Here is a 15,080-nt window from a genome sequence, read left to right as displayed (position 1 = left end):
AGAATCGCTAATTAAGGAATAGCTTTTTAAAGTATATTCAAAAGACACTTTTGGGTTGGTGGTAGCTATTAGGAAATTCTTGTTCAACTTCACTAGCAGTATTGTTCAAAATGAACACAAATCCGAACACTTCCATTATTTTGTAATTGAAACACCATGGACTTCAGCTTGGCATTTGGAGAACAAATGTGCATAAAATCTGAAGGAACGAATATCCTCTGAAAACAATAACATTTTGTATTGAGCTGATGATGTTGAGAAAAGAAAATGTTCTGTTTGATGAGAAAACAAAAACATTTTTAGTAAGGTTAACCCAAATTATTCAGTTTCGATGGGTAGTTTTTTCACAAACAAGTCATAATTTGTACCCTTCATTTTAAGATTTTGAGGAGAAAAAAAACCAGTTTTCTTTTGCTTTTACTTAGGAGGACAGCTACAAGTAAGATCTGTTGGAAATATCACAGCAATCTGGTGGCTGGAGTAGGCATTTCTTGGAAAATCTGTTTAGGAAAATTCAAGATATACAAATGGTCTGCTGGAACAGGAACAACTGATGGGTGCTGAAGTTTAGACTCTACCCTTTCTTCCATCCCTCTGTAACTCCCACTCTTTTCCTTATAGACAATATTAAAAAAGTAAATTAATGACTAGGGCCATCAATTATGGTGATGTAGAAAAATGTAAGAAAGTCTTATGGGCATGATTTCTCCTCTGCAGCTGCATTCTCATGTAAATATTGAGCCATTATTCCTGCCCATTATTATATTTACCTCCTCCTCCACATGTGCTTTTCTAGAGTTTCAAATGTCACTGAGGCCAAAGGCAGAGTCTTTGACATGTCTCTGCTTCCTGCCTTTCTACACCTGTAAAAAGTGAATGCCATAATGATCAACTTCTGTAATACCTAAATCGCTCTCACTCGTTAATTTCAACTCTGAATTGCCTTCATTTGTAATTGCTGGGAAAGAGGGAGTGGTTTTGAAATTACTTTTTTTTTTTTTTAAAATCACCAATAATTTTGTAAAATACATTCTCAGCTTCAGGGAAGTTTTTATCTGTGGGTTAAGAAAGACTTTCTGCAACTCTCAGTGCAAATAATTTGCTTTGCATTCTTCCTGCTTTGCTATCTTTGGCTCTTCCAAGACTACATTTTTTGTAATAGAACTGCTGCTTTTTAGATTAATTTTCAAAAAATGTCATGGAGACCAGAACCTTGAAATTTTAATCTCTTTCTCTGCTCGGCTGTTAATCGCTTTGTGGTGAGCTTACTGGTCCTACAAGCACAGAGTTCACTCCCACGCCCATGCTCATCTCCAGATACAAGAAAAAAATAATTTCTTTACTATTATACTTCATAATCCTACATTGAGACTTTAATTTTCTACAAGTTCCAGCCTTGAAAATACCCAACAATCTTTGTAATAAACAAGAAATTAGTGTTATTCCCCTTATGTGCAAAGCACTATGTGTTTAATCAAACATGCACACATACACTCATTTTGCCTTTCTATATGGATGATGAATGCTTATGTTTTCAAATTTAAATTACGTTTTTCTCCCCAAATTTAAAAAAGTCATTTTTTTTTTCCATCACAGTAGTCCACCACATCTGTTTTTGACAGCCCTTCATGTAGTCACACTCAGCAAGGCTTTGAGCGCACTACAAAGTAATGAGCCTCGGTAAGGGTAATGCAACATCTACTAGATAAACAGAGCAGCTGTTACTCACTTTACAATAACTCACAGCAGCCCTGAACATTAGAATCTCTTTTACTGAAGGGGTGCATGTTTCCCAGGACCCTGAGGTTATCCACCTGGATAGCAACCAGAAAAAAGCAGGACAATTTAATGTCCCGTGCACCTCCAGCAGTGCAGTACCACTCTACAGTATGACAGTATTTACGGCCAAGGAAGGACCGTATGATTCATTGGAGGTTTTGGTTTAGAGTAGAAAGGATAAAGAGAAAGGTCTCTAAAGTAGTTCTGTAACGTCAGTTTTGTTTTCCAGGTGCAATTTGCACCAAATCTCCTGTATTTCCTTTTTTTAAAAAAAAAAAAAAAAAAATGCATAGGCTGATTAGTTAAAAATGTGCCAAACTAATTTTTAAAAACTGGTATTAGGACTTACAGGAGTTATTCAACCAGAAGTTGTCTCTTCTTTGTTTAAGGTTCATAATAGGATTGAAACTGGCCAAAAAAAAAAAAAAAATGCATAGGCTGATTAGTTAAAAATGTGCCAAACTAATTTTTAAAAACTGGTATTAGGACTTACAGGAGTTATTCAACCAGAAGTTGTCTCTTCTTTGTTTAAGGTTCATAATGGATTGAAACTGGCCATCTTATTTTTTTTTTTTCTTTAACAAGAATTACCTCTGTTTGGAAGCCCCTCTACCCCTTGAATTAAAAACAAATTCTGTAAGGGATAGAACAGATGCACAGAAGAGATATTTGGATGTGATACAACATTCAAGACAAAAATCATCTCACTTTTAACTTAAAATGTTACATGAAATGAATCCTAGACAAAGTGTCAAATAAGTGCCCTGAGTTAGACCAGCTGAGAATTTGACCTGGGGATTAAAATGAGCTATGGGGCTGTTTTACTGCTGCCGAGCACCTCTGGTTCCCACTGAAGTCACTGGAAACTGTGGATGCTCAGAAGCAATAAAAAGTAAACCATTGTCTAGTATTATTTTTCATACTTATACTGCAGAATGATTTGTATCATGAAATACTATACACTTCCTCAGCGTGGCACCTTTCCAGCAACTTTGTCTCTCAGTCTGCTCCTGGTTTTATGCCTTTATACATATACATGTTTCTTGGTAGAAGCCAACATTTAAAAATAATAAAGGAATTCCCCTGCCTGAAGAAAGAGAGAAAACTCACATGAGAAACTATGATTACACTTGGGAATGATGGGTTTCACATGACTGTGACAACATACCACTGCTGACAACCTTGAGATCCTCTGAGCGGCAAACTGAAGGAAATCCTCAGATTGCTGCTGACCTGCATTTTCTATTTCAGACCACGAACCCCATCTTTTACAGGGCTGTAGTCAATCCAGGCACTTTATCAGCATCCATTTATTACTGTCTCCCCAATGTCTCTTTAAGTCTTATTGCAGTCTCTTCCCTCCCTTAAACTAACCTGACTAAATGTTATTCCTACATACAGCTCCAAGCCCTGAAGCACTTCAGTTCCAACATGCTTCCCCCCAAAATCAGTAACAGTCTTTCTCTAACATGATAATGAAAAACAACACATAATATTCTAACTCAGAAGGGGCTTGAGGTAACAGCATCAGCAGAGTTTGTGTTCCAGATCTCCACTTCATAGTAATTCCCGTCAGCGTGCAAATGGTTTTATCTTGTGCTGACTGCTTTTTGGGTTTTTTTTTAAATTGAACTACACACTATTGCCCAAATGCCGTATTTTCCTGGACTTTTGTTTTTCTAAACTTAAAACACATCACAAGTAAACAAGACAAATCAGACAAATCTGTAATATCTACAGAATTAGTCAAACGTAAGATGACAAATCATCTTGTACTCTTCAGACGGATAAAAGATTTTTGGGGCCCATTTGCCAACCTTTCTTCTGTTCACAAACCAGTAACATTCTTATTGTCATCACCACTCTGCTTGCCAGAATACACACAAACCCCCCTCAGATTGCTCCCAAATTCCTATTTTCACCTCAGGGTCTCCTGAGGTCTGCTGGTGCTTTCAGAAATGTGATGGCGAGTTCCTTTTACCAGGGTCTAAGCCCCTCCAGTTGGCCCAGGACACACTGAACTCCAGCTCACCTTTAGACTGATGACGCCGGACTTTAGTGGCAGGATTCACCTCTCATTAACCACACGATCTAGGAGTTGGGTGTCTCAGGTACACACCTTACACATATCTTTGCATCTAGTGTTTCTCTCTGCCATCAGGGGACAAAGACAGGCAGGATGAGGCACCTGGATGCATCTGTGTCTCTCCACCGAGTGCAGGGGGAGCCTCAGCAACTACCTTTGGTCACCAAAATTTTGTCCAGCTATTGTTATCAAAGCTGAATCCCAATCTATGCTATCTCTATACTTTTTCAAGGAGTCTTTATGACTATGTTGAATGATTTCTAGCTTACTAAACACAGGCAGCCTTCTGCCCACCAGAGGTTTCTGTGATATATGTTTGTAATTTTACCAGATAGCTTCAGAGTTCATTGCAAGATAACCTGGCCTGTAGTAAGTTCAATACAGGAAAACCAAAAAATTCACCAGCACAATCAGTGTAGATATATACAAACCAGGCTGAGTTAAAGCAATTTCAGTTGTATGCTTTCTCCCTTATACCACTGGTCCTACTTTTTATGCAAAGATGTAAGGTACCAAATAACGGATCATTTATAGCAGTCTTTCCTATGTTCTGTAATAGGCAAGCTGAAGATATATTTCAACAGTAAGTAAAGAATAAAGCAGAGTTAAGAGATTATTAATGTCACACCTGTATCAATACATATTTAAAGAAACACCGAACTTAAGCAATGGTTGCTTAATTTATGATTGGTACATACTATAACTTGGGCCAAAAATAAAGGCCACCCAGGAGCAGCTGCTGGTGAGGCATGCAGTGGTCTTTTAACGCTTGACATAAACATGTTTGTGCTCCACACACAGCATTTATTGTCAATCAAGTTACAGAGCTATTTAATGGTCTTTTTCTTTAACTTCAAAGAATTAAATGGGATAGGGCCAATTCGTCACTGGAATCACCTCTCTCTCTCCCTACCACATCTGCTGTGCTCTAAGGGGGTCCCTTAGGCTGACAAAGCTCAGGTTTGAACTTGTCACGCTCTAGGATGGTAAGACATTTCCAGTCATAGGTCGGTAATTATGGAACTTGCTTCTACATGAGATCAGAGTGAACCTTCTTGCCATGACTTGGTTTATATTTGAGAAATTAAATCACTTAAAATCTCTGAAATATCTGTAGAAATTTCCTGTCCACATACTAAAAATACTCTAAAGGGCCTAAAGAGGAATCTAATAATCTCTTAGACTAAACTATGTTCCAGGAGATGTAACTGGAACAACCGTGCCTCTAACTGCACTGTGGTTGAAGACAAAGGCAATGCTGAATAACTCTGAATACCTCTGCTATAGCTAACACACTGCCCTGGAGCCCTTGACAAGAATCACAAACCAGAGGCTTTCAGGAGCAGAAATAGAGACTGTGGGACAAAAATCCAGAATGCTTTCAACTGAGAAAAAGTAGGTCTGGGGCAAAATTTCAGCACAGTTAGAGTGACACATTCAACTGCTTATGCTTAAGATAGTCTAATGAAATGGGTTGAATTACAAAGACTGCAATTCAATTTCTGACAGCCTCTAACACAGACAAGTCCCTGACAGTTCCCCCAACAAAGACCTTTTTAAACTGTTGATACAGACAACTGTAATTAGCCAACCTAGAGTGGAGGAAAAAGGAAGGTTCTGTGCTCAGAGGAAAACGTGAAACATTATGTTATTACTGACAGTGCAATAATGGGTGCCAAAGACAAGACAGCGGTCACAAGAGAACAAGTTATCACTCTCAATACCCACCTCATTAGTAACTGAGAGAATTGACAGTGCAGCATCACAGTACTTCAGTGCATTGTTTTTCTGGCCAAGATCTTTATAGCACTAAGAAGAAAAAACATTTTGTTTCCAATCAGACCACTGTAAGAATACCAGAGTCTACAAATCACTATTTTTAAAAGAACTTGCTTACCTTTGCCAAATACACATAATTGTATTTGGAATATCCTGGATGTATTTCTTCTGCCTAAATAATAAAAAACAAGGAAGAAAATGGACATAAAACTTGTGTGATGAGATTTATGTGATCTGTGTAGCATTTTTAGTAATGCACTAAACTTCCTCAAACATCAGACTGAATCATCCCTACTGTGTGCACCGCAATTTGTTTAGCACTTCAAAAAACCCACAAGGAAACAAGAAAACCCAAACCCCAAACCAGGCACATGAGGTGCTGATATTGAACACGTTAAAATGTTCTGTACTTCTTACTCTCCACTCTCCCCAAGTGCTTTGTAAAGATAATCATATCATTCTATAGAAAAATCTATTAGATTAATTCACTTGCACAGTGGATTGGAAGACACTGCTCTCTCTAGATTATTAATATTTATTTCCTCATCAAAGAAATAAACAAGCAACCAACCATTCACACTGTGTGTAATGGGTAATGAACTGTATTCATCTCCTTTATAATTATTTTTCTTTCACAGACCCGTATCTTCTAGCTCTGGGTTCACCCTTCTTTTCACATTACCACCTTCTGAGAAGTTCAGATCATTAAAACTGCTCAAGATTATCTTCCTTTTAAAACACATCAAGGATGTAGAGGCTTGAGAGATGAGTAAAAACCTACCGATTATCTACTAACCAAGAAGCAGCTTTAATCAACAAACAGCTTTTGGGGGAGAAAAAATACATCAGTGAAATTTATAGTAGCTGTAACCCTTGGACCAAAACAATCCTTCTTTCACTATAACTGTGTATTATCAAACAACTGAAAAAGAAACCCAAACGGTTGTCTTTTAGACACTTTTTTTTTATTGCAGAAGATGACTTAAACCCAGTTATTCTGCAGCCCACCACAAAATACGCTGAAGCTAAAGCGAACATTTCAAGTTATTTCTGCCAACTTTAGAGTTTGACCTTAAAGATAAAAACTCTTAAAACTGTGAAGATGGTAACGTATTGCGTTGTCCAAAACTCAGGAGATCATTCCATCTTTAAACAGAGGAAGAACACAGAAAACAAGCAATGCTGAGAGTGGAGAAAATCTGCTTGCCCAATTCCTTTGAGAAACTGTGTGAAAGTTAATTGTAATAATGGAATTTTATGCTTTGAATACAGTCACGTGAAAAACTTGTATTTTGCAGGTCCAGAAATAGAAATGATTCATGTAGAAGACAATGAAAGACAGGTTTATTTTATTCATGTGGTATTTTCTCCTAACTGTGCATTCAAGTAGAATGTCCAGGAACGTGGACCTGTATGTCAGAGCTCTCTTTCCTACTTTACTACAAAGGTGATTTCATCTCCACAAACAAGAAAGGCTTCTACTAAAATTCAATGAAAAGAGCTTCAGATCAGAAAAAGAGAAGCGTCACAATGTCAAAGTTGTCCTTGTCTATGTTAACCCTCTTGCAGAAACAGGCAAATCATTGGTTATTGCTATGGTTAATTTGTTTCAACAGCATATATAACTAATCTATATCCATCTCAGATTAAATCCAATATCTATTAACCATGACAAGTCATCGAAGAATTCCCTAAAACTAAAGACAAGAAAGGTGCTAGCCACTTATCTCCAAACTAATTTTAATTTTAAAATAGAAAAATTATTTTAGTAGAGAGCTCTGTGGTATTTAGGAGAGCCCTGGATTTACAGCTACTGAACATAATCTGTTGAGCAGACATCTTGATAACAGTCTATATAGCAGCTGGTAAATAGTCACTCGGCAAAACCCTTGGCTAGGACTTACCTTAAGGAAAGGAAAACCCTTAGCGAGGACTTACCTTAAGGAAATTCTGCAATGCTTCTTCTACCGTTGAAGTTGGTGGAGCCCCAAAGAGAGCAGTAGCTACTTTCTTTTCAATCCAAGACAACTGAGCTACCTATAATTAAAAAAAAAAAAAAAAAAAAAAAAAAAAAAAGTGTCTTTAGGGTTGCTTCCCAGTTTTGGAGTAAATACTGTCCTGTGCCACTATACTACTTATATAAGCTATTTTGCGAAAGAACCTGTAAAGGAATATTTTATACTGTTGACTTGCCAGCTCAAAGCATAGTCTATTAGATTTTGGATTCTGTTAACAGGAAAATGTACACATTAAGAATACATGACAAAACACCAACATCATTGATATGAAATTATTCCAGAGTACAAAGCTTAAAGTACAGTTTAGGTTTCCAGAAGACCTTGCCATTTTTTAAAACCTAAGGCTAGAAATAGCACTTTAAACCTGTTCAGGTTTTTGTGAGGCAGACAGCTTAGCATGATAGTCCATGTACACGACTACTTTTGATTTCCAAACCTTAAGTGAATTTTATTTATTCAGTCTCCCAAGCCCTGACGCAAATCCCCTCAGCAGCCTGAAAATTCACAAGAACACTGCAAGGAACACTGTGTTTCCATGGAATATCAGGTTTTAATGCATTGGGTCACTTGAGGAACACCAGTCCCCAGCTGCCATACATGAGGATAGCTAGTCCCACTTGCTCAAGAGCAAAAAAACAAGGGCCTGAAGGACCATCAGCCAACTCCTGAACATCCTTAGAACTGGAGCTGGTCACCATGACAGCCTGGCCTCTGCCAAGGAGAGGAGGCCACTCTTCAGTATCCCAAAGCTAAGAGAGACGCTCGTCTCAAACAATCTCTCCTATAGATCCATCAAACAACAAGCTCTCGTTCATTTATTCTGCCCAAATTTCTACTAATACCAGAGATGGAAGAAAGCCACCCACAGAGTTAAACTGCAGCTGACTGTAAAGTTCGTACCCAGCATGTTCCTACCAGGCCTCTTGTTCCTCTGAAGACCACAGTGGAAAAATGTGGTTCTCCCCTAAATACCAGGAAAATGGATTTCCTAGCATCCCTTTCTCTTTCTTAGCCTAGGATCAGCAAAAATGACCTATGAACTAAAATACTGGCTGGAGTTTGGTTTTCTGGTTTTGTCTTCTGTTTGTTTTTGATGAGATGCAAACCCTGTCCATTGGCAGCTCTTTTAAAATTCCAGGATGTTGGTACCAAGGAAACTAACACACTTGGATTGAAAATTCAGCCAGGATTGACTTGCAGCCCCTACGGGATTTCCTCCTCCGATGTTTCCTTGCTAATAGCTCACTGAAGACAGATCACACAATTGTCTTCCATAAAGGAAAATCATCCCATTGATCCAGCTTCAGTAAAATATTAATGGCACCTACTTAAATATCCCCAGAGAGTTTCTTTTTCTTTTTCATTACAATAGATTAATGTAAAATTGTATTGAATAATTTTGCAATGTTTTGACTTCTGGAAGAGATTAAGTAACTGGACAGCAGTTTTAAAATACTGGCTTCCAACACAAATATTCTCTTTCTTGCCAGCTGAGGAACCAGGACAGTCTGCACAGGCATTTAGGCATTTATCCAACTTGAATTCCCTGGGCTTTTCACTTCTCAGTAAGAGGAGCAGACTTACAGAGCACACAGACAAAGGAACTGGGTCAATTTGTTCCCTGATGTAACCCAAACAGATACTGGGATACACTAGAGATGAACCCAACACACGGCATGTAACCTGCAAAAAGAAAATCCTGAGAGATCTAATTTTTAACACCCTACTAGCATTTACCAGCGGCTCTGATCCAGTTTCACAAGTACATGCTAACTGTTCTGTGTCAGTCCTGTAATGGCAAGTAGCCATCAGTCTTAACTAGATACATACTCCATTTTAAAAGCTATTCTAAATATTAAAACACTAACACCCCCCCGTCAACCACACAATTATAAAGGATTATTGGATAGTTGTGCCCAAAACTCTAAGGAAATAAAACTGATTTCTATACACCACGCACCACAGATCAAATCGCTTCCAGTAAGTATTTCTTGCTGATTTGAAGAGCACAGGATTTTTCACTTTCCCTTAATAAAAACAAAGCTGAAACTTGAAAGGCTTTAAACACTGTACTTATTTTAAACCATATGAACTATCCCAAGCATATATTTAAAACATTAAAACTTCCCTAAAAGATACGTACTTAACAAAGCCTGGGTTTGTCACAGAAGGCTAAGAAGAAAAAGTTTCATCTGCCAAAGACATTTTAAATTAAAATTATTTTGCTACAGTTGTTTTTCTTTGGAATAGTAACATCTCTTTTACATACTAAACACTGGATTGCTTTGCTTACTAGGTATTTTAAAGTGTCTTCATTACAGTTAAGGCAATCATCTTTTCCTAACATTATCACTAAAGCTACCCTGGAAGAAATAAGCACTACATAGAAGTTCAGATCAGCTCTGGAAAAAGGAATATTAAAATAATATGTAGTAGTGTTCTTCAGTTATCCATTACTACTGGTGTTCAATTATGTTTGTTCAATGCATAAAATAAATAGGGCTTTTTGTCACCTCTGCAAAACGAAACAAAAGCCGTTAGAGCTATACGTGACTTCTTGTATGCACAGCAGGTCTCACAGGCAAAATTTTGCCCATCATGACATCTCTGAAATGATTGCTGAAAATCCTGCCTACTTGATTGTGGTACCAGAAGTAATTTTCTAACAAAGCTGAGATGATACACACATCAGAACAGAATCTTCCTCTTTTGTATAGCTCTACTGGCTTTATAATAATAAAGAGAAATAAGAAACATCAAAAATTGATTTTTAGACAAGGTGGCACACAATCGTCACTGGCTCTGCATCAGAGACAAACCCCACTGGTGTGAGGCAGCGAAATTCCGGCTCATCCCTCCTGCTGGAAGGTGCTATGACACTTTGCATCAGCTTTGGATCTGGCCCAGTGAGGATAACTGCTGAGTAAGAAACTTGGCATTGCTGTACCGTTGCTCTTCACAAAGGACTGTGTTATACTGAGGAAGGTGAGAAATGGCAGTCAGAGCCAAATTCTGGTAAAACTCCACAAATCAAATAGCTTTAGGAGTACAACAAGCAGTCTCTGGATATAGATTTCAGCCTTCAATAAATCTCCGTTTGCCTCCACTAGAATTTTTACTTAAAAGTCTGTTCAACTGATTTTCATTTGTGATAACGAACTGGAGCCCAGATTCACAACACTGGAAGCATCCCCTTTTGTAGTCTCTTTTTTCAGTGTGTCAGCCCAAAAACCAGCACTAGAAGATAGTAATAAGATCACCCAACGTTAAATGGGGAGTGAATGGGAAGCACCCGGCTATACTGGGAAAATTAAGTACATCACATTTCCCAAAAATGTTATCAAAGCCTGGAATGCATCAAATGCTAGTTATCTTTTTTTAACTATACTGCTTCAGTAGAAGAATACACCACTAAAATCAGACAATAAAACCCCTGGAAGCAACACTTGTGCCAGGGGAGGTGTAGATTGGACATTAAGAAAAATTTCTTCACTGGAAGGGTTGTCAAGCATTGGAACGGGCTACCAAGGGAAGTGATCAAGTCCCCATCCCTGGAGGTATTTAAAAGATGGGTAGATGAGGTGCTTAGGGCCATGGTTTAGTGGTGGAATGGCAGTGTTAGGTTAACGGTTGAACCCGATGATCTTAAAGGTCTTTTCCAACCTAAATGATTCTACGAACAAATACTGCATCCAGTCCTAACCGGACTCCCAAGTCAGCTAGGCTAAATATAAAAACTAACCTTCTTTCCTAAGTCATCCCTTTTTCTTCTTTAATTTCCTCACATTGGACAACACAGCCTTTCCAGCCTCAATCTCAGCTAGACTAAACAGAAAAACCTGAAGGTCTAAGAGGAGCATCATTACTCCATCTACAGGTACCAGTATAGAGAAGTGATAAACGTATTTCACACCACAGTCTGCAATAGGATCAAGGCATTTGTCACATCTTCCACAAGCTTCTAAAACTGCTTACATCACATGCATGGCCAAAACCTGTATTACTGGATCAGCACAGAAACCTACTCATACAGTCTGCTAAAACTAATGAGGATATCACCAACTTCACTGGGCTAGCATTAAGATCTAGTTTCCATAGCAGAGCCTCAAAACATGTTCCCAAATGATGGCCTCATCCTGCTACTGAAAGCATGCAACCAGCAGAAAATTTTTAAGAGTTGATAGCCCCAGAAGTTAAACCAAAATGCTATTCAGTCCTATACTCACATTTATTCATACTATGAAAATATGTTCTAAGTGTTTCAGGTTACTATTTTGTCACAGCCATCAAGACAGTCACAGAAGGCAAGAATTTTAAAAAAAAAAAAAAAAAGAGAAGAAGAAAAAAAGGACTCAATCTTGAAGTATTTCAGTGGCTACATCTGTTTAGGCAGATTGTTTCACTTAATAAAATGCAGGTCAGGTCACGCTCTAAAGCAAATGCTAATCTGTGTAGGAAGCCCTGCATAGAGGCTGCAAGTGTGGAACATGAGTTTGTAATGATACAGCGCAACAAACCACATGTACTAGTGAGGAAGTGGTGATTGTCATTAAATAAAACAAGAGTAAAAAACCAGGGCAACAAGAACAAAGTGAGGGATACTGAGATTACATGTGAAGTTTCCAAAAGCCATAGCTCAAGTGAGAAATAAGCCATGAAAAACATCTGGGAGCACTTGACATAAATGGAAGCTGCAGTCGGCTGTTGGGCACAGTATGGTGTAAAAGTGCTTAAGGAATCACTGGTGAGAGATGCTCTTCAAAGGCAGGACAGCAAGCATACTATAGGACAATCTTCAGCATCTCACTTTTGCATAGCTAATGCTGATAGTCAAGAACACAGTGTGATGAATACCAAAATGAAAAGCTCTTTGAAAAAGTTGCTGTCATTCCTGATTCAAATCAACCGAGAAAAAAATTTAGTTGCTGAAAGCACTTTGGAAGTTAAACATATGATCTGAAAAAAATGAAGATTACTTTGCATTAAGTCTTGTTGCAGATAAAGACAAAGTTAAAAGCTGCGATGCTGCGATGTATCACAGCAGCTCCTTTCCTTTTTGCAGGCACTTCGTGTTGGAAGTAGCTGGAGGAAAAAGGCAGGGCTGGAATTCACTGCGCATTAGCAGTTATTATTCTGAGAAGCTTCCCAGTGATCTTTTACAGCATAGACTACGCAAGAACATTTTCTTCTAATGAAAGATTCCCCACAGCACTAAAGATGAAGCAATAAGGATACCCATCTGAGCCATCAAAGATGCAGCCTTAAGAATAAGACAACTCTCAAATTACAAACACAAACACCATTTTTCTAAAAAAAAAAAAAACAACCCAAAACGCAAACCAAAAAACAAACCCAACAAAAAAACACCCATACAACCCCCACCCAAAAAAACCCCAGAATTAATCAACAGCTAAGTTTGTAAAACAATTATATTAATTTTTCATATGAGTACTTACCACTATGTCATTAACACAATCTTTAAAAGCACCTGTTATATTGGCATAACACAAACTGTATCTCTTGCAAAACTTTTTGCTGAATTATAATTTATTTTTTTTATACCTTCACCTGTGCTGTGACATTCTCCTGGAATTTACCAAACTGGTATGGTAGCCTTGCTGCCACAGCCATAATCCCACAGCATGCAAGTGCCTTTAACTTCTGTTATGGATGGGGAATAGTTACCAAAAAGCTACGTTACCAGCCTAAGGTCACACAGAAAGTTTGTGGCAGAATAAAGAACTGAAATCAAGGCTTACAATACCAGAGGTCACCCTTCCTCCCTTCCAAATATCAGTTACTTTTTATTCACACATTCAGATAAGAAACCTGAACACAACGACGAGGGACGTACAAGCACAGCTTACTTAACATACACGACAGGAATGATCAGCAGTTAACATCACGCGTGTGGAAGCCAATTCAGGAACTGTAAATGTACTGCTTCATTTAGCTCAAACACCTACTTCAGTAAACACCTACTTTGTCTTAAATCCCACTATTTCATTTCAAATGCATTATTTTTCAGTATACTCAATTCATATGTTAGATTAAAAAAAAAAAACAAACAAATAACAACTTACTGAATAGCACCATCTTCCATTTAGGTAATATAAAAAAGGATCTTGAGGCTTAAGTTCAATTGCTTTGTCTAGGTGCTCCTATTAGAAAGAAAATCAACGTCACTTCAGATGTTTGTTAGGCAAGCGTGTTTACATGCTAAGAAGTTTCCTGCAAATCATAAATTCAGAAATTCTCTTCTGCTGCAATTCTTTTCTAACAACCTAAAAATATTTTAACTAGCAACTCCCTTCCTCATGGAAGGGAAGCACAAACAAAATTATTTAGCAACTTTGCACACAAGGCAAGAAGGCATGCCGTATTTAGAACATGACGAAGCAGCTCTAAAGTTCAATTAAAGAACTCAAGAACTTTTTTCTTAAAAAGGCAACAACTTCAATTAAATTAATTTTAGTTACAGTTAGTATTGGGAAACTCACATGCCAAATCAGTGAGAAAGCAACAGCTCTCTCTGATAGATCTTAGATGCCAGCACCCATCACTGAAGCATAGTCTCTTCCACTCTGGAACGTGACTGCCCCCATGAAATGGTACGTGACACAACAAATTATTACTGTAACGTGAAATTCAGAAAATAAAATGGTTCTGTTTATAGGGAAATCATAAAACCTAGAAAGCATCTAATGAGGTGCTTCTTCCAAAACCGTTTTCATTACAGGACATGAGTATCTTTATTTCACTCTTTAATTTACTAAAGAAAGCTCTTACTGCTCAACCTGAATTTGAAAAAAAAGAAATGTTATTTCGCCCCTAACTACCATTTGCCTCTCAAAATAAATTTCACTTGTAAGGTTTCTTCCCCTACTCTCCTCTCCTCTGTTTTTGTAATTAAGCCAGTCACTAAAATATGAGTTACACAGATCTAAGAGCCTATTATTCTATCATTTTGTCCACAAACTATCCAGATAGGAGCTACGTTTTCATCCTACTATTTTCTCAAATCCTTAACATTTCCAGATGTTTCAGTAATTAGAATTTTAATTTTGAATTTAATTTTGAACTGAATTTAATTTGAAATAATTACTGAAACCCAGGTTTCAGTAATTACTTCTGAAGAGGAAAACCTCCCTGAAAAGGCTACTGCTAACGCTGCGGGCTCTTTTTAAACTCCATCCTTAAATAAATGCAGCACTTGTGTTATTTGTCATTTCCCCTTCGTTCCCAGCTTGTCCCAGCACTCGGGGCTTAGCTCGCTTGGCACAGCTCAGATTTAATTAATGCTCTCTCACAGGAAAGCTCTGCGACACTCCAAGCCCTAACATGGACATGATGGGATAGAGACCCATCCCGGGCATTCCCTGGGAAGGGGAACACGTCTGCTGCCCCTCACTGACACC

General features: G+C 38.0%; 1 protein-coding gene across 1 annotated transcript in view; it reads right to left on the bottom strand.

Moving 5' to 3' along the window:
* Positions 1–15,080, bottom strand: part of RMDN2 (regulator of microtubule dynamics 2) — a 46,649-nt gene that overhangs the window by 5,056 nt on the left and 26,513 nt on the right. The window contains exons 6-9 of the mRNA XM_035892011.1: positions 13,746–13,823; positions 7,583–7,681; positions 5,763–5,816; positions 5,594–5,674 (exon numbers count right to left, since the gene is read on the bottom strand). Coding sequence (XP_035747904.1) covers positions 5,594–5,674; positions 5,763–5,816; positions 7,583–7,681; positions 13,746–13,823 — 312 coding nt within the window. The remainder of the gene's footprint in view (positions 1–5,593; positions 5,675–5,762; positions 5,817–7,582; positions 7,682–13,745; positions 13,824–15,080) is intronic.

Source organism: Egretta garzetta, unplaced genomic scaffold (genome assembly GCF_000687185.1).
Source record: "Egretta garzetta isolate BGI_Z169 unplaced genomic scaffold, ASM68718v1 scaffold54, whole genome shotgun sequence".
NCBI classification, from domain to species: Eukaryota; Metazoa; Chordata; class Aves; order Pelecaniformes; family Ardeidae; genus Egretta; species Egretta garzetta.
Note: the sequence above shows the minus strand (reverse complement) of the source record. Positions and strands in the feature narration are given on the sequence as shown.